This window comes from Saccopteryx bilineata, chromosome 3 (assembly GCF_036850765.1).
Source record: "Saccopteryx bilineata isolate mSacBil1 chromosome 3, mSacBil1_pri_phased_curated, whole genome shotgun sequence".
NCBI lineage: Eukaryota > Metazoa > Chordata > Mammalia > Chiroptera > Emballonuridae > Saccopteryx > Saccopteryx bilineata.
In genome coordinates this window covers 83,445,672-83,465,661 of record NC_089492.1, presented here as the reverse complement: position 1 = coordinate 83,465,661, position 19,990 = coordinate 83,445,672, and the positions used below count along the sequence as shown (strand labels likewise).

Genomic DNA, 19,990 nt, shown 5'->3' with positions numbered 1-19,990 from the left:
GTGGGACGGATAAATGTATCACATAACCGAGACAAGCATCAAGAGTGAGTCTTAGGTGGATGTAACAGAGGGAATCTGGTCATTTTTTAAAAATAAAACATCGTCCAGACTTAAATATAAATAAAATGGAAATAATGTAAGTTATTCTTTCTCTGTGGACTGGTACCAAATGGCCCTTGGACCGGTACTGGTCCGTGGCCCGGGGGTTGGGGACCACTGATTTAAACAACAGGTTGTGTATTTTAAGTGAGTAACTTCCTATCAGTGCGGAAACAAAAAATAAAGAGAATACCGTCATCCTACTTAGAGTTTTGAAATATATAGAATTTGGGCACACTGTGGTGGCGCAGTGGATAAAATGTCAACCTGGAATGCTGAGGTCGCTGGTTTGAAACCCTAGGCTTCCTGGTCAAGGCACATATGAGAGTTGATGCTTCCTGCTTCTCACCCCTTTCTCTCTTTTTCTTCTCTAAAATGAATAAATAATTTTTTTTAAAGGGGGAAAACTTAAAAAAAAAAGAAATATATAGAATTTTGAAATATAGAAAGCAAATGTAAGAAACGAAACTGTCATATACAAATATATGTAATACACTGCTTCCATAGAAAATCAAAGAGAATCTACAGGGAACTTAGAACTAATGGAGAAATTCACCAAGGTTTCTAAATAAAAGAACAGGAAATAAAAATGAATGTTTTTATTAGCAATAACAAATTAGAAAATATAATTTCAAAATATATTGCAATATGCAAAAGTAAATCATAATTAAAAGTAAAAAAAAAAAAAAGTCAAAACAAGACCTGTGGTTGCGTGGTGGATAAAGCGTTGCCTTGGAATGCTGAGGTTGCTGGTTCAAAACCCTGGGCTTGCCCAGTCAAGGCACATACAACAAGCAATCAATGAACAACTAAAGTAAGGTAACTATGACTTGATACTTCTTGTTCTCTCCTCTCCTCTCTCTGTAAAATCAATAAATAAAATCTTTTAAAAAAATAAAAAGTAAAAGATATTTGTTAATTAAAAGGCTGTTGTAAAGATGGCAGTCATTCTGAAGTTAATATATAAATTCAGTGGAATGCCAATCAAAATCTCAACATGGAATTTGACAAGTAGATTCTAAACTTACCTCAGAAGCATAACTACAACCTTAAAAGACGAATGAGGATGAACTTGCCCTACAGACAGTTCTACCAATTGGAATATAATAGGCCAAAGACACACCCTGACATACAGAGAAATTTAATGATAGGGGTGGCAATCAGTGGGGAAAGAATGGCCTGTGTAATAAGTGCTGGTGCATTTGGCTGTCCATGGCGGGGGTGGAGGGTTAAATTAGATCTTATCTCATACCATACACAAAAATAAATTCCAAATGTTTTAATGATGTAAAGGGAAATATGAGGAGCTCTCTATAGTCGCTTATACAAAGGACATAAAGGAAAAGGTGGATGTTTGCATTAAAATGTAAAACTTGTAAGTAAACAGGCACCATATACAAGATTAAAAACAAGCTACAGACTCAGGGATGTTATTTCAGGGGAGATATTTGCAACCCCACATAACAAACAAAGGATTAATATCTAGAATATATCTGATTCATAACATGGTGTTGTTAATACACTTACCTCACTTGCTTGATATCATGTTTACTCGTTGGTCATACCTCTTCCTCCTTCCTTCTTGCCATACACAGGAGATGTAAGCTTCTAATAGTCAGGATATTAGCACAGTGCCTGATGATTTGAGAAGAGAAACATAGGAGCAAACTCAGATCTATATCATAATTGTTTGTTTCTTTTTAATGCATCTTAAGATCAATTTAAAAACATGATTTTTTGACCTTCAGTATATATCATTTACTGGACTATGGTACACAAGAATAAAAAGATTCTAATGTTTTAAATTTGATTATACAGTTATAAATAACTTCCAGTTGGCAGACAGAAGAAGGGAAGAGCACCCTAGGAAACTAGTACAGATACGTGGTTGAGACTTAATTGCCAAAAATGAAGGAAGGAGCTTGTAATTAAGAAGATACACAAAGTTAAAGCTGGTAGATGTAGTATCTGCTTATCTCTCAAATAAGCAGAGTCAAGAAATATATCCATATTACCTATAAGAACCTGTAAAGTTTTATTTTGGAACAAGGATGATAGCAAAAATGGATAGGTCTGCTGCCTATAGAAAATAGTATATAACACTGGTTGACGAAAGATAGAATTATTCCATTCCAGTTTTGTTTTATTCTTCTCGAGCAAGGGACATGGTCTTCATACTCTTAGGAAAAGTAATATTAAGAGGGAGGGACAGTCAAGACAGATAAAGAAATATAGTATACTTAGGCAAGTCCAGGTTTATTACTTGTTAGGGTACTGAAGAAATATGATCTGGTGTTAAAACCATTATTGATAATCTCTTAAATCAGGGTCCCCAAACTACGGTCCTAGGGCCACATGCGGCCCCCTGAGGCTTTTTATCCGGTCCCCACCGCACTTCTGGAAGGGCCACCTCTTTCATTGGTGGTCAGTGAGAGGAGCACAGGATGCAGATGCTCCTGGAGTACTGTATGTGGTAGAACCGCAAAGCACGGCGTTGCTCACATACAGTACTACTTCCGATGACACGGGATGCATGCGTCACGGCTCCGGAAGCGCGTCATATCACTTGTTATGGCTAGCAGTGACAAATATGGAACCGGACATTGACTATCTTATTAGCCAAAAGCAGGCCCATAGTTCCCATTGAAATACTGGTCAGTTTGTTGATTTAAATTTACTTGTTCTTTATTTTAAATATTGTATTTGTTCCCATTTTGTTTTTTTACTTTAAAATAAGATATGTGCAGTGTGCATAGGGATTTGTTCATAGTTTGTTTGTTTTTTATAGTCCGGCCTTCCAACGGTCTGAGGGACAGTGAACTGGCCCCCTGTGTAAAAAGTTTGGGGACCCCTGTCTTAAATAATATAGAGGATAGAAGTGACCGGAAAATAGAACTAAGATCATAGAATGGAAACTACAGAGAAGCAGATTTCAATAAAAATTGCCTAGTCAAAGAATAAGCTTCTTTAAAATATGTTTTGGGGAGCAGTTGAGATCTTGTATAGCATATGTCATCTCTTTGGCTTACATAAACGTACCGTATTTGATTAAATATTTTAACACACCATTTGATCAGAATTTTTTCTTATTTTCCTCCTTAAAACCCTAGGTGTGTCTTGTCAGATGCATCTTATGGAGCGAAAAATATGGTGTTTGGAAAAATAAAACCACCTTGTCGCTTGCAAGGATTTATGCAGTGGCTGTATCAGGGTTCTCACCCTTGGCACTATTAACGTTTTGGAGCTCGGTCAATGTTAGTGGGGCAGGGGAGGCCTCTCAGGCAGTGAAGGATGTTGAGCCAACTTTCTGGCCTCTACTCACCAGATGCTAGTAAAAACCCCTCCCCAGGTTGTGACAACCAAGCATGTCTTTAAGCATTGTCAGGTATCCCTTGTGGGGCAGAATCACCCCTGGTTGAGAATCTGTGGGCCAGATAATCATCTTTTATGTTTACTGTAGAAGAATAAAGAATCCATTCAGACAGAAAAAAATGACAGTTATCCTGAACTGTGTGTGTGTGTGTGCATGTTTATATGTGTGTCTTATATGCATAGGCTGGATTTGTATTTTTCCACTGGACACAAGCTCCACATTTCCTTTCATAATACAACAAGCCTTTTCACCTGCCCTTTATAGGCTCTTGAATTTGTGTCCCCAGCTCTAAGGACTACCAGCCTCTTCTCCCATGCCCCAAACCCCAAAAGTTAAGATTTCCAAGGAGATAATGGATATGGTGATCCTTTTGTGATGACTTCTCTAAAAGAAGTAGAACTTGACCTGCTTGCTGGAAAATGGGTAGCATTTTAGTAATCAACAAGAAGCAGGTCAGAATAAGACAGTTGTACACACAGAATGTCAAGGGGAGGGAAAAATGAACAAGAGTTATTTTATGGACAGAAGTAAATCAGTTTTTCTCTAACAGAAATTTCTCGTAGATTGCTTCTATTTAGAATAATTTCTTCTAAAAATAGCTATTTATTTTCTAAGGTTATTTTTTTCATTTTTACTGCTTTGCAAACATCTTTCCTCCATCCCCACCCATTTCATTTTCACCATATCTCACAATTGAAAGAATATGTAAAGCTGTAAGTGTGGAGTCCCAGCTCCCACCCCTAGCAGTTCTACTTCTCTGCATTACTGTGTATTAAAGCATTTTCAGCTATCCTCATTGCCTTCTCTTTCTTATACTTGCTGTTCTTCCTGCCTGAAGTTAACCTTTCAAGGTCTCAGGGGCTCACTTATGCTCTTGGTCCCTGCCTTCATGTCCTGGGCTAGTTACTGGTCCAGCTGCGCTGCTGTGGCTCTCTGTATATATGTATCACAACATTTCTGTGTTGAACTGTTCTGGATTAGCTCTAACACTCAACAGAGAGTTCCAAGAAGATGGAAATTGCTCACCTTTGTAGCCATCAAACTTAATATGCTATCTTGTATACACCAAGTTTTTTGTTTGTTTGTTTGTTTTTTACAGAGACAGAAAGAGAGAGGGATAGATAGGGACAAACAGGAATGAAGAGAGATGAGAAGCATCGATCATTAGTTTTTTGTTGCGACATCTTAGTTGTTGTTCATTGATTACTTTCTCATTTGTGCCTTGACCATGGGGCTACAGCAGACCAAGTAACCCCTTGCTTGAGCCAGTGACCTTGGGTCCAAGCTGGTGAGCTTTTGCTCAGACCAGATGAGCCTGCACTCAAGCTGGCGACCTTAGGGTCTCGAACCTGGATCTTCCGCATCCCAGTCCAACGCTCTATCCACTGCGCCACCACCTGGTCAGGCTACACTGAGTTTTTTAATAAATCTTTGTAAAAGTAACAGTTTATTTAAACTTTACAAGCCCATGGTCTGTTGAGTTTAAGAAGTATGTAGATTTGGGTACTTAAGAGTGCCTTTGATTTTTGAAATTATAAAGAATATATCTTTATTTTTGAAGTGATTAAAATGTTTTAACCTATTCCACAATGCCTGAAAATAACAATTATAATATTTAAATAATATTGAGCTTTTCACCCCACGCCCCAGTCAGTTTTCTGGGAATCAGAAAATGAATGAAACCGAATTAAAAATTGAGCTATTTCACCTGACTTGTGATGGTTGTACAGTGGATAGTGTCAACCTGGAACGCTGAGGTCGCTGGTTCAAAACTCTGGCCTTGCCCAGTGAAGGCACATACGAGAAGCAACAACTATGAGTTGATGCTTCCTGCTCTTCTCTCTCTCTCTCCTCTCTCTAAAAAGAAATCAATAAATAAAATCTTAAAAAAATATTTTTAAAAAGATATGAGTTTTTTTAGAATTGAGAGATTTAATCACTGTTCACTGCTCTTTGATTCTCTTATAAAACTTTCATAAGCTTACTAGTTTGCTTATACTATATTAAAAAGTATAAACTTTATTAAAATTTAAGATATATTAAAATACATTGATATGATAATACCTTATATCAATATGTTTATATGTAACTTTTAAGTTATGAAGTACCATATAAACACAAAATAGTATTGATATTATTTTATTATCTCTCTGGACAGTTTATTCGTGTCAAATTATTGAGCAAGAAATTCTTCAAGCTATAGATTTGTTTATAGGGAAATAGAACTTCCAAGGATGCTTGTTTTGTTTCCTGATAAAGTTAAGGCGTGTCTGTGACCTGGAACCCTAAGCCTGATATAGATAGCATCTTCCAAACTAGCATTCCATAGAAGATTGTTCTAGGAAATACTGTTAATGACTGACTATATGTCAGAAAAAAAGGTTCATGATGAATAAGTTGCATAGAATATCCCCTTTTAGGAGATCTATAATGTGCTTTGGCCAATTGAAGGCTCTTAGAATTACTGCAGTACAGAAATCTGTTTCACCTTGTTTAACCCATCATTTCCAGTACTTAATACAGCCCAGCATGCTATTTTCCCAGCATATCTATTAATATCCTGAAGAACAATGTTCTTTTAGAACACCAATTTGGGAACTGCTGGTCTAAAGTAATTACTTCTTCCAGTTAAATAAATAGTCATTTTCTCAGACCATTTGTTTCTTACATAATTCTCTCCAGCTAATGAAATCACTTTGGATTTTCCCCAAATATGTACCCGTTAGATAGGCTTCCTCCAAGTGAGAGAAGTACCTCAGCTTTTCCATTTACCTTCTAGACTTTTGTAGAATGTACCCAATTGTATACTTATTTTTTTATTCACAAGTTTTATGGCCTAGAGTTGTTTCTTTTCTCTCCGTTATTGCACTGATCTGAAGTAACTATTAACATGTTTTTTTCAAAGTGTGTGTGTGTGTATGTGTATCTTAGTGGCAGAGCATTTAAAAGCACAGTAAATACACATGTACCTGTGCATACATATATGTACATGTGCATATTTAGTGTAAGTGGGAAATAGTTGATTTATGTTAGGAATTACCAGCCTTTTAACAAATAAACATGAGGAATGATCTTACTAAACGTGCAATACTAAAACTTGTTAGTAATCAATAAAATGTTTGTATTACCTTTAAGGGCTATGCTGTGTGTTTATGTAGAAATACGATATCACGTTTTTTTCAATTTTTCTCTAGTTGATACACCAGAATCGGCAGGCTATCTTGAACCAGTTTGCAGCAAATGCTCCTGTTGGTATCAATATGAGATCAGGCATGCAACAGCAAATGACACCTCAGGTAATGGGAGGAAACCTGACATTGTTAGTACTTTTCTAACCTGAGCTGTGTTTCCTAAAGAGTTGACTTGAGTGTCTTTGAAATGGCTGGTGAGCTGATCTTTTAATGATGTTTATAAGTGCTCTCTTCTAGAATGAATTTATAATGAACTTGTGATATCCATTACTGATATTTGATCAAAAGCCGAGGGCTCTTTGTTTTGTTTTATTGTTATTGTGTCACTGCTATTAGATACCAGCTAAGTTGAAAACTTTTATTGCTGTACTGAATAATGCTAGTAATAAGAAGCCTCAGATATTAGACTGTGTGAATGGTACCTGAAACCTGATCCAAACCCCATCACAGTGCTGAGTTATCTCAGCTATCTTGTGTTCTCAGCTCAGTCTGAGCATCAGACTAAGTATTTTCTATTTTCTATTTATTGGAATGATACTTGTTCACGAACCCATAGTCATTGGAACTTGAACCCTTTGATAGTATGAACGTTCATGTACATCCTCGTGCCTCCTGACCATCCAGAGTATGATCGTACATGTGTAAGGCAACATTAAAAAAAGGCAAATGTATGTTCTTCTTGTTTCCATAAATTGGTTATCAAACAAACCTGATTTTAAGTTAATAAAACTGTAACTGGAACTAATTTCATTTTTTGAAAACTCACTTCTGGGGGTCAGCAAGCATGAAAAAAACTCACTATTCAAAGGGTTAAACATGAAAATAACTAGTAGCCTTCTAAGTGTTATCTAGTTCTCACTCCCTACTTAACTTCCACATGTAGTTTAATATTTTTGTTTCAACCACTTTTTTATGTTTGCTTAACCAAATTGACACAGAAATTTGGGAGGTGAAGGATTTTAGAGAAAGTTCAAACAAAACTCTTGTTTTCCCCATAAAATGGACCTAGATGGATTTGGGGCAAATACAGAAAGCAGACACTAGCCAAAAGGATAAATAATGGCAGAAACTGCTGGTAAGCAGCAGGTACGGCATCATCATGGATGTGGACTTGGGTTTCTTTGTCTTATAAATCGCAGTGGTTAGCTCATGCAAGGGTAATTAGGTAATAAGGAAATAAGACCTTGTTTTGGAATTTATATAAAGATGATTTCTGTCAGAAAGGCATATGTCACAGTTTCTTCTAAATTGGACTATATCTAGTTGGCAAGTTTAATTTTAATGGAGCCATATGCTTTAATCAGCTCCTCAATCTGAATTGCTATTTTCTGAGGAAGACTTTATTGACAGGCCGTATTACTTTGCAAATTAGACCAAAAAGTCATTTCAACTTAATTTTACCTTCTTTCTTCATTCATACTATGATAGCTATTAAAACACTGTAATGCCTTGTTGTACTGCAACAATGATATAAAATATCTGGTTCCATTTATTTGTTTATTATTTTATTTCTAATTTATTATTTTCTTTTTAAGTGATAATTTATTTGTCATTGGATCCTGGATTTCTGATTTTTCCTTCTTTAATGGTAGTTATAGATTTTTATAATTGTAAGATAATACATGTTCATTATAGATAATTTAGAAAATACTGAAAAGCATATAGGAGGAAAATTAAAATCACCTATAATCACATTTTATTCATTTAAGTAAAGCAGATAAATGATTTCAGTGAGAAAAGGAAGAAACTTTAAATTTTTTGGAAATTGAAAAGAAAATGTCATTTAACCTAATGTCAGATAAGATAGAAGTCATAACATTTTCTTTCTCTTCTTTATGGTTTTCGGTTTCGTGTTTCTTTTAACAGTTTTTTATGACCTATAATATCAATGTATTGTAATACTAATTGTATACTCATTGTAATACTAATCAATGTATATTCTCTTTGACTTTTCTCAGTTCTGTATGACTTTTTGAGAATTTGCAATTAACCCACTTTAATGGTCATGATATTGTTTTAGCATTTCTCAACTACCTTTAATCTATAAAATGTACATAATTCATTTTCTCTCTTGTGATTAAGTGGGTTTTGTTCTTTTTGGTTTTATGTTTCTTTGTACACTGATAATTTTGTTGCCCCCAGTACTAAGCTTTATCCTGTAAGATTTCCAAGCTAGGTAGAGATTGTAATACTATTAATAAGTGAGGAATTTGTCCTCATTTGCAGCCACCCCTGAATGCCCAAATGTTGGCACAGCGTCAGCGGGAGTTGTACAGCCAGCAGCACCGACAGAGGCAGCTAATACAGCAGCAAAGAGCCATGCTCATGAGGCAGCAAAGCTTTGGGAACAACCTCCCTCCCTCATCTGGACTGCCAGTTCAAATGGGGAACCCCCGTCTTCCTCAGGGTGCTCCGCAGCAATTCCCCTACCCACCAAACTATGGTACAAATCCAGGAACCCCGCCCGCTTCTACCAGCCCATTCTCACAACTGGCAGCAAATCCTGAGGCAGCCTTGGCCAACCGCAACAGCATGGTGAACAGAGGCATGGCAGGAAACATGGGAGGACAGTTCGGCACTGGAATCAATCCTCAGATGCAGCAGAATGTCTTCCAGTATCCAGGATCAGGTATGAGGATCACAGCCTTGTTGCTTTTATAAGTACTAAGCACAGTTCTCTCTTCATGTGTGTTTCAGTCCGGTGACACTAAAGAAGTGGGCTGCAGAAGAAAGGCACACAGGAGTCAGGAGGTCCAGGCTCCAACTCACCCTTTGCCACTAAATATTTGAATGGTTTGAGGCTTACATCTCTCTTTGATAGCTAAGATTATTCAATTGGAGGCTCTATAAGGACCTGTCTTCAAAGCATATTCTCTTATTTTCTTACTTTCTCTCGTGGATCTCTATAAGAATTTAATGAAAGTCTGTTTCAGACAATGGGTTTAAATAAGTACATTAACTCAAAATTTGGATGTACTGGTTTTTTATATTATGTTGGAAATTCTGATAGTTTATATAAGGATAATCAAGCTTTGCCTGACCAGTGGATAGAGCGTCGGACTGGGATGCCGAGGACCCAGGTTCGAGACCCCAGGTCGCCAGCTTGAGCGCAGGCTCATCTGGTTTGAGCAAAAGCTCACCAGCTTGGACCCAAGGTCGCTGACTCGAGCAAGGGGCTACTGGTCTGCTGAAGGCCCGTGATCTAGGCACATATGAGAAAGCAATCTATGAACAACTAAGGTGTCACAAGGCGCAACGAAAAACTAATGATTGATGCTTCTCATCTCTCCGTCCCTATCTATCCCTCTCTCTGACTCTCTCTCTGTCTCTATAAAAAAAAAATTTTAATTTAAATTAAAAAAAAAAAAGGATAATCAAGCTTCACAACGTATCTCAGACTTCTCATTGGTGTCTCTTAGCCGCTTAGGTTGTAAGCTATTCCTGCAATATTAGGCTACTTTCTAGATTCCAAAAGGTTCTTTCTTTTTGACTCTTTCGTTTTCACTGTCTCTTTTCCAGTCCTTGTCCTAGGTGATGATGTCTTTATTTTTACTTCTATCACTTTGAGATTCTAATAGGTAGTAGCAATAAAACATTTGATTAATCCACTGTGTTTAATCAAACTTTGATACAAAATTAATGGCAAATTCCTGAAAAAATTGAAATAAATTCTTTGGTTTTATAAATGAAAGGAAAAGTAAATTTTAAGACTGCTTAAACATGAATATTAACAATAAGGCTTTTGTTTGACTTGAATAAGATGGTGAAGTTACGTAGAGATCTTTGACATGACAGTATGCTTATCAACTCTGACAACCAAATTAATTTAGACTTTTTATTCTTATAGCAATAAGTGCTGAAATCCTTTGACTATTAAATTAAGTGTCTGGGGAGACTTGTATCAGAGAGCATCTGAATTCTCTAAGACATTTAAATCAAAATTATGCCACATCAATTCCTTTGTCTTTAAGACAATGAAGTCATCTTTGGCTGGCTGTGTCTTTGACACTATCTGTTTAAGCAACGAAAGGATTCCAAATCTATATTTGCGTTATAAGATTGTCTGCACAGGAGTGGCCTTCCAGAGAGTTTTATTTCTTATAACTTCTGCATGCAGAGAATTTGGCAAAGCTTTTTGCACTTGACTCTAGCTGGCAGAAGTACTTTCTCCAATATTAGAAGACTTTTATTGTTGTCTCTTTACCCATTTTTCTTCTAAAATGGTAATGTAGCCAAAACAACAAATAGATTCTTGACCTTTGTGATATTGATTGCAGACCCTTAAATCAAAAAACTAACTACAAGGAAGCCAAGCATCAATGAGTTTGCCAAGGATTTTGTTTCTCTTAAAATATAGTACTTCTGTCCATTCTCAGTCATGCTCTTTGACACCTCTTTGGAAAGCTAAGAAAGGCGAGCGTCTTATCCTGCTTCAGTTCCTTGACAAACCATCTGAGAAGGCAGGGCTTCAAAGGCCCAGTTCTCCTGAAGTGGACAAAATTTCCCTCAGGGTTGTGGGTCTAGTCTTTGAACTCTGGGGTGTCAATATATAGAACACAGTGATTGAGGTAATGAGAGGGTGGGTCTTCCTTCTTCACCAGGCATTTTCGCTGGATGAGTTAGTTGCCACCCACTCTAGGGCTGTGTCTGGTACCCAGATTTTTCTTCTGGCCCAACTTTTGACCAATAAAAAATACTACTCTCAAAATAAGAATTTTTCTTTGATAAAGCCAGCATTCATACTACAAACAAAACACAGAAACTGGATACAGTGGAGAGAGTAGTAGTTTCATTGAGTTGCAAGCTGAAATTAAATGGTAGAACTTTCAGTTCTTCCATAAACTGCTTTAAAATAATAGGGGGAAGTTGTTAGTTTTTCTGGATAGCATAAGAACACTTAGAGGTGAAATGGTTATTGTTTCTTCTGCTGTTCTGTTAAAAACTTGCTCCGGTATAATCAGCAGCCTAGGAGAAGTCTTCAAGACCAGGTTCTGCATTAGTATAAATTCAAGTTCTGGAAAAATGCAAACCTTTTCAAAGTAAGCCCCCCCCCCATAAAAAAAAACCCCACCACGTGTTTTTGTAAATAAAGTTTTATTGGAACACAGCCGTGCTCATTAGTTTATATATTGTCTGTGGCTGGTTTCATACAACAGAACTGAGTAGTAGTTACAGAAACCTCACTGCCTACAAAACCGAAAATATTTACTATCGGCTGGCTCTTTGCAGAAAAAGTTGGTCAATTCCTGTGTTAATTGATAATGGTAAAACCAAAAGATGAATATGTTAACTTTACTCTAGTTCTTTGCTTTGGCATCTTTCAACTTAATATAAGCCCCAACTACCTGAAGGAGCCTGTAGGTAGTAGTAATAGCAGAGTATACTTCCTTTTATTTCTGAAAACAGAAAAATTTTCAGCCTATTATTCCATGAGTATACTAAAAAAGAATTAGACTTCTAAAATTTATTTTATACTAAGGCAATGTTATAAGTAAATATGGCGATTACTTTTTAACAATTTTGTACCCATTTTGTGAATTGCTTGAAGCCCATCCAGAGCCCCCTCTTCTGTGAAGTACACAGTAAATGTGCTACCCCACCTACTCCTCAGTGATCTCATCACCTTCTGTGGCTTCAGTGGCCTCTTCATGCCTGTGGCTGTGTTCTCTATCTCTAAGTCCGATCTCTCAGCTTGCATATAGCTGTCTTCTGGACAGACATACTTCAGTTTTCCACCCACACCGCAAGCTCAACTTGTCCAAAGTCAGACTCACTTGCTTCACTTCCCCTTCCCTCCATGTCTCAATAGTCAGTTACATCAAACTTCTTAAGTTCCAAGAAATAGTACATACCTTGCTCTCTTTGAATTCCGGGCTTTTGTACCTCTTGTATCTGTCTAAAATATTTTCTCTTCACCTGGGTCAGTCCTGGTTTTTTTCCTCTCAGAGGTATTTCCTCTAGGAAGCCTTCCCTGACACTCCGATCAGAAGCACTCACCACCTTGTCTTCCAGCCACTTGTTAATAACCTAGCTGTCTTTCTTTTTAAACAGCAAGTTTTTTAAGTGAGCAAAGTGTGTTTTTCTTCATCTCTGTTTCTCAAGTGCTTGGCATAGTGGTCAGAGTTGGGGAGAGCAAGTAGATGCTAATCAATCTTTGAAGAAGTAAATGAATGGAAGGATGAATCTTAATTCTAGTTGCTGCTACCAAATAACTGTGATGCTGTTGATGGTCCAGCAGGGAGAATTAGCATAGTCTAGGCAAAGACGGAATTGTAGACATTTTAACTAGAAGGTTGGTTCAAAGAATCTAAGGTCTAATGTAGTGCCAGCACTGGGACTAGAACTCTGGCTACTTCTCCAATTCATTATTGACAGGCTAGTTCTTTCTACTAAAACTAGGTCATCTGATAAGACATGGGCAGTTAAAATGTGAGATAAAGCCAGAGAGAAATGTCAAAAACCATGACAGTGTACTTGGAGTCTCTTATTTATTTTTACTTTGACCGCACAGAGTAAAAATGTAAAAACTTATCCAGAATGTGATAAGTATCTTTTCCCCTTGACATATATTTTTTCTGAAAGAAATTATTTTATGATAAATAAGGTTAAAACCGCATTAGGAACAGACAAGTGTTTAAGATCATAACCAAAATAGTTGAAATGTAAAGTGTAGAATTAATGCAAAGACAATCAACATATGAAAGTAGTTAACATATGGGGGAAAACCCACTCTGTAGAGTCATAAATGGAAAGAAATTTTTTTCTCTATTTAAGTAAAAATTATTTACCAGAGATTAAATTACGTATGAAGGGAGGAACATTATGTAGCTTTATTTATATAATCTTTACCTGAAAAAGATAAACAGTAAAAGAAAAAAACACTTTATAAAGTATATAGTTGGCTTAACTTTCACAGAAAATTTGAAATTGTAGCCTATAAAAAAAAGTGAATAAATTATATCTCTGACCAGATTAACCAACCAAAAAAAAAAAAACAGGAAAGTCACTGTATTAACAGAATATTATACAGGCAAATAATTATGTTTACAGAGAGACACTAAGGAAATAAAAATATGTGTGTGATATAATGATAAGGGAAAGAAGCAACAAAATTATTCAAGATTTTGTAAAGGAAGACTTGAAAGAATTATACTAAATTATAGCTAATCAAATTATAACATTCTTTTTTCCTGCCACTCAAACGTATTTAATTCTGAAATTTGTCAGGAAAAAAGGAATACAAAGTGCTAACATAACAGAAAATCTTTAAAAATCCATTTTTACTTTTTAAAATTATTATATAGACTTCCACTTTCGGCCAAGATGGAGTAACATGGACCAGATTTATTCTCTTACCTGGAACAAACTAAAAATTATTAAACTGTACATTAAACAAAGTACAGTTCTCTAAATTGTGTGTGCCGGGAGGAGGAATCCACCAGGAGCAGGTGGTTTTCCTGAGTTGCGACAGTGGAGCTCAGCACAGTACCAGAGAAGAGAAAGCCACACAGAGAGAACTACAGAGGGATATGCAGAGGATCCCACTTAGGTCTTCAGCGGCATATGCGCGCGCATGCGTGTGTGTGTGTGTGTGTGTGTGTGTGTGTGTGTGTGTCCATGCAAACCAAGGCCAGGGAAGATCACCTGAAAAAATTAGTGGGAACAGTCTTTGAAGTTCACATAGAGCCAATTCCTCTTCCCACCAGCCAGAACAGAAAACTCATAATCATGGGGTGTCAAGCAGAATACTCAGAAGGGTTTTGCCTCAGTAATAAGCAAGACTGAACTTGTCTGCTCTTGTTTCTTTAGGCACAAGACCCAAAAGAATTAAACTGTTTTCATGTAACCTAACCATGACCCTGACAAATGTAAAATAATATTTAAAGGAGTTTTGAAAATTGAACATCTAACAAGGTAAAATTCATAGTATATAGAGTCATTTTTTAAATTACCAGGCAAGCAAAGAAGCAGGAAAATACAACCAATAAGGAGGAGAAAAATCAATCTATCAAAACCATGAAGAAATTACACAGGTGATAGAAATAGTAGACAAGGATATTAAGACAATTATAAGTTCTACATTCTGTATATGTGCTGCTGAAGTGAGCTCATCTACATTTATTCTGTATATTCAGTAAGTTAGAGGAAAGTTTGAACATGTTAAGTGAAGTTATGGAAGATATTTTAAAATTCCAAAATCAAATTTCTGGAGATGGAAACTATAATGTCTGAGATAAAAATATACTAGATGGGATAAGCAGTTGATTAGATATTACAAAAGAAGTTAGTGAACTTGAAGATGCAACAGTGGAAATTAGAGAAAAAAAATAAGACTGACAAGATGGTAATTCACTCCCAACTGATCTTTTAGTTCAATGCAAACCCCATAAAAAAAAGCATACTTCTTTGAGAAATTGACAAGCTTCTAAAATTTATATGGAAATGCAAAGGAGTGGCCAAGACAATTTTGACAAGGAAGAACAATATTGGATGGCTACCAGTATCAAAAATTTCCGTAAAGTGGCCTGACTTGTGGTGGCATAATGGGATAAAGCGTCGACCTGGAACACTGAGGTCACCGGTTCGAAACCTTGGGCTTGCCTGGTCAAGGCACATATGGGAGTTGATGCTTCCTGCTCCTCCCCTTTCTCTCTCTCTCTCTCTCTCTCTCTCTCTCACTCCTCTCTCTCTAAAAAATCAACAAATAAAATATTTTTAAAAATTTCCGTAAAGTTAGCAGTCAATACAATGTGGTATTAATATAGACACGCAGATCACTGCAACAGAATGATTGACTTTGTGGTCAATTGATTTAAAATAGTTAAATCGATAACTATCCGGAATAAAAAGGAACGAACTATTGATAACTGCTACAGAAAGGTTGAACCTCAAAAGTTGTATGCTAAGTGAAAGAAGCCCAGCACAAAATACCTCATATGATTACATTTAAATGTAATTTTCAAAAAGGGCTGCTCTGTTAAGATGAAAAGCAGAGCAGCGGTTGCCTGAGGCTAGGGGTGTGGAGCAGGGATTGACTACACACAGGCACAGTGAATACGGAACTGATGAGAATGTGTAAACAGGACCCTGGAGATGGTTGCATAACTCAGTAAATTTATTTAAAAGCATTGAGTTGTTCCTGACCAGTGGTTGCACAGTGGGTAGAGCATATTTGTGGAACATTGAGGTCCCAGGTTTGAAACCGCAGGGTCACTGACTTGAGAGTGGGCTCACCAGCTTGAGCATGGGGTCACTGGCTTGAACGTGGGATCATAGACATGACTCCATGGTCACTGGCTTGAGCCCAAGGCTGCTGGCTTGAGCAAGGGGTCACTGGCTCAGCTGGAGTCCCTGGTCAAGGCACAGATGAGAAAGTAATCAATGAACTACTAAGATGCCACAACAAAGAATTGATGCTTCTTATCTCTCTCCCTTCCTGTCTCTCTCTCCCCACCTCCTTCCCTCTCTTTTCTTCTCTTTATCTCTCTCCCTCTTTCCCTTTCTCTCTCAAAAAAACCAAAGAACATTGGGTTGAGCAGTTCAGTGAGTGAATTTGATGCTATGTAGGTTACATCTCAACAAAGCAAAACAAAAAATGGAGAGGACGAAAAGCCCAGAGATGACTGAGGAGGAGTGGCCAACAAAAGTAATTTTTCACCTGGCTGGTTGGCTCAGCGGTAGAGCGTCAGCCTGGCGTGTGGGGGACCTGGGTTCGATTCCCGGCCAGGGCACATAGGAGAAGCGCCCATTTGCTTCTCCACCCCCCTCCTTCCTCTCTGTCTCTCTTTTCCCCTCCTGCAGCCAGGGCTGCATTGGAGCAAGGATGGCCCGGGCTCTGGGGATGGCTCCTTGGCCTCTGCCCCAGGCACTAGAGTGGCTCTGGTTGCGGCAGAGCGATGCCCTGGAGAAGCAGAGCATCGCCCCCTGGTGGGCAGAGCAGCACCCTGGTGGGCGTGCCGGGTGGATCCCGGTCGGGCGCATGCGGGAATCTGTCTGTTTCTCCCTGTTTCCGGCTTTGAAAAAATACAAAAAAAAAAAAAAGTAATTTTTCATTTTATACATGGCTTTTCCTTTCTCTCTTTCCTTTTTTAACTTGTCTTTATTACACAAGTGATCTGTCACTTATGTTCATATATGTTCTTTACACTTAAAAATTTATGTAAGCAAACAGAACAGGAAAAACATCACATGTAATTCTGGTACACGAATCAACATCTTAGAATAGAAAACATTCTTCCAAACTTATTTTATGTTTATTTATCTGTTTATAGTAAAATTTCCTACTTTATTTTTAAGAGAAATTTTTTTTCTCTACTTTGTTGTTTAGGATGTTTCTGAAGATCCTTGTGGTTTAATAAATTTATAGTATATTCACCTAAATTAATTTATGTCAATTTGCAGGAATGGTTCCCCAAGGTGAGGCTAACTTTGCTTCATCCCTGAGCCCTGGGAGCTCCATGGTGCCGATGCAAATCCCTCCTCCTCAGACCTCTCTGCTTCAGCAGACTTCACCTGCTTCTGGGTACCAGTCACCAGACATGAAGGCCTGGCAGCAAGGAGCAATGGGAAACAACAAGTAAGAGGCGGTTTTTATATCCGAGCATCCCCGCTACTCTGCAGCACATAAGAGCAGCCTTTCCTTCACTATCTAAATAGAGGATTATTGGATACTGCAATTTGCAAATTCAAGAAACTGGTTTTTATGTTATTAGCAAAGAAAGCTGATGACTTTTAAATCCTTTAAGTGATTTTTAAAGCAAATTTGTGTGTTTACAGTAGAGAAACTTCCTGTCTCTCTCTCCCCACCTGTGGTCTAGTGGCCCCCAGTGTTTTGTCCCACCCCCAGCACACCTAAAGAATATGACTCATTACAATAAGGAACAGAACTTCCCTGGAACAGATGTAGAAGTGTGCACTTATGAAAAGGTCTCTTTTTATAAAAATACTGAAATGTCTTAAAAATCTAAAGCAAGAATGGCAAAATGTTAGGATTCAGTAGAGCTGAATTCAGACAGATTTCTCTCTTCTTAGTATTGTTTAAAGATTCCATTTGAACAACAAAGGGTTCAAGGCTTCTCGGTCATTCCACCTTCCCCAGATTTCTGAATCTAGATTTCCAGTGGCCTCATCTTGTTCGTTTTGCTTAGAATTATCTCCCTAAAGTCATACCCCCCCCCCCAATCCTGGCTGCTGAACTTTTCACACATCATTTAAATTTTTTAAGGGTTTTAATTTGGTTGTGTCTTGGTTCTAAATGACAGGGAAGCCATTTGATCTGACAACATAATAAGTAAGGCAGTTAAAGTTGAAAACTCAAGTTCACTGGAAGGTGAGAGAGGAAGTCTTCTTGTTAGAGAACTATGCAGCTCTAAGTGAGGACTGCATGTAAAAAACTCCCAGTGGGGCCTGTATATAAATTAAATAAAAAATGAAACTGTATAACACGCAAGGAGAACTTAGTCTCCTAATGTGTTCTAATCCCAACTTCCTAAATCCACTTTAGACTTCACGGTCCATCATTGTAATTACTCCCTACGGGCACTCTCAGCTCCCTCGGCCTGCCCCCCCTTTTCTGCACCTGTGCCTAGCAAAGTGCTCCTGGTGAAATGCACCTTAAACCCTTGCTCCATATCTACACTTTGGCATTTAAATATGAAAAACACCACAGTCATGCTGATGGGTCTGTTCCCCTTGTCAGTGAAATTTGTTATAAACTATATACTCTGTCACTTCCTCGTCTTCCATTCTTTGTTGGACCAGTCAGACTTTTCATCCCTGCCACTCCACCAAAGATATTCTTGTTGAGGTTATTAATGCCTTCCTCAGTGCCAAATGCAATGATCCTCAGTAGCGCTTGACATAGTTGAGCATTTATCATTCTTGACACTCTTTCTTTATTTGCTTTCTGGAACAGCCTTCTCTCTTGAGAAAGGTGACTCTCCCATTCTCTCAGTTTCCTCACCTCTCTGACCTCCATTTGAGAGTCTCAGAGCTCCTTCTAGGACCTCTTCCCCATATCTACTCCACTGGTATATCATCCAGTCTTATTGCCATCCACGCCCATCTCTATGCTACGACTCCCAAGTACACATTTCCAGCCCAGACTCCTACCCTCAACATTGTGCTGCATACACAACTGTCTAATTGACATCGCCACATAGAAGTCTCATAGGCATCTTGAACATGATAAAAACTAAGGTGACACTCTTCCCAAAACATGCTCCCCTCCTGCTTTTCCTCATCTCTGTAAACAACTCCATTTTTCCAGTTATTCAGAAAATCACCTTTTCTCTTTTCTTACCTTCCAAATCAACATTCCATCCGCAAGTCATGTCAGCTTCTCAGCAACTCTCACTTGTTACCTGTCCCACTTGTACACTTTGGTGCAAGTCACCATTGTCTTTTCCCTAGACCATTGCAGCAGCCTCCTGTCCCCCTGCGCCCACCCTTGCTCCACTCCAGCAATCTCCAGCCAGAGCGATACTTTTAACATGTGAGGCCATGTGGCAGTCCTTCATTCAGAACTCCAGCTTACCCAACATACACGACAGGGCTGACAAAGCCCCACTGATCTTGCTCCTAGATACTTCTCTGACCTCATCTGCTATTCTCATCACTGTCCCTGCCACCTGGCTTCTGTTTATTCTTCTGTTCCTCAGATGTGCCAAGTACATTGCAAACTCAGGACCTTGCATTTTTAAACCCCTCTGCTGGAATGTTCTTCTCTCAGTAGCCACATGGTTTGCTTTCTCACACTTCAAGTCTCTACTTAAATGTCACCTTGTTAAACATAGATATTGAATGTCACCATAGTAAACTTTTCTGAGAGGCATTTCTAAAACAACATAATTTCCCACCCCTGGCCCCTCCTTTCCCTTCTTCAGTGCTTCACCCTGACAGATTGTGTGTTAGTCTGTTTATTTATGGTTGTCTCTCCAGCTAAAATACAAGCTTTACAAGAGCAAGGCCTTTGTGTTTGTCCACTTCTCTATGTCCCTCCTTTAGAGCAGGTAAGCACTTAATGTACATCTCTTGAACAAATAAGTGCAGAGATTTCCTCTTCCTACTCAGGTCACTTCTTAGGTTCAGATTCATATGTGGACTTGAGGTTTTGTTGTACATGAGCAGTTTCTGTGAACTTTGACTTTCCCAAATCATTTGAGAAAAAAAATAACCACCAACTCTCCACACATTCACACTTGCTTATTTGGTTCCTGTGTAGGAGCTTATTAGTCAGCACAGGCGGCATATATTTTGTGGCCACACGCTGTCTCTGTTGCACAGTGCAAGGTACTACAATGAACGGGAAGGTAGCCCCTGCTGTCAA

The 19,990-nt window shown here is 38.1% G+C and overlaps 1 protein-coding gene across 8 annotated transcripts in view; it reads left to right on the top strand.

Moving 5' to 3' along the window:
- The window catches only part of NCOA1 (nuclear receptor coactivator 1), a 199,887-nt gene that overhangs the window by 165,432 nt on the left and 14,465 nt on the right, over positions 1-19,990 (top strand). For all 8 annotated transcript variants that reach the window (XM_066266533.1, XM_066266534.1, XM_066266538.1 and 5 more), the window contains 3 exons: positions 6,667-6,768; positions 8,890-9,292; positions 17,065-17,239. In XM_066266533.1, coding sequence (XP_066122630.1) covers positions 6,667-6,768; positions 8,890-9,292; positions 17,065-17,239 — 680 coding nt within the window. The remainder of the gene's footprint in view (positions 1-6,666; positions 6,769-8,889; positions 9,293-17,064; positions 17,240-19,990) is intronic.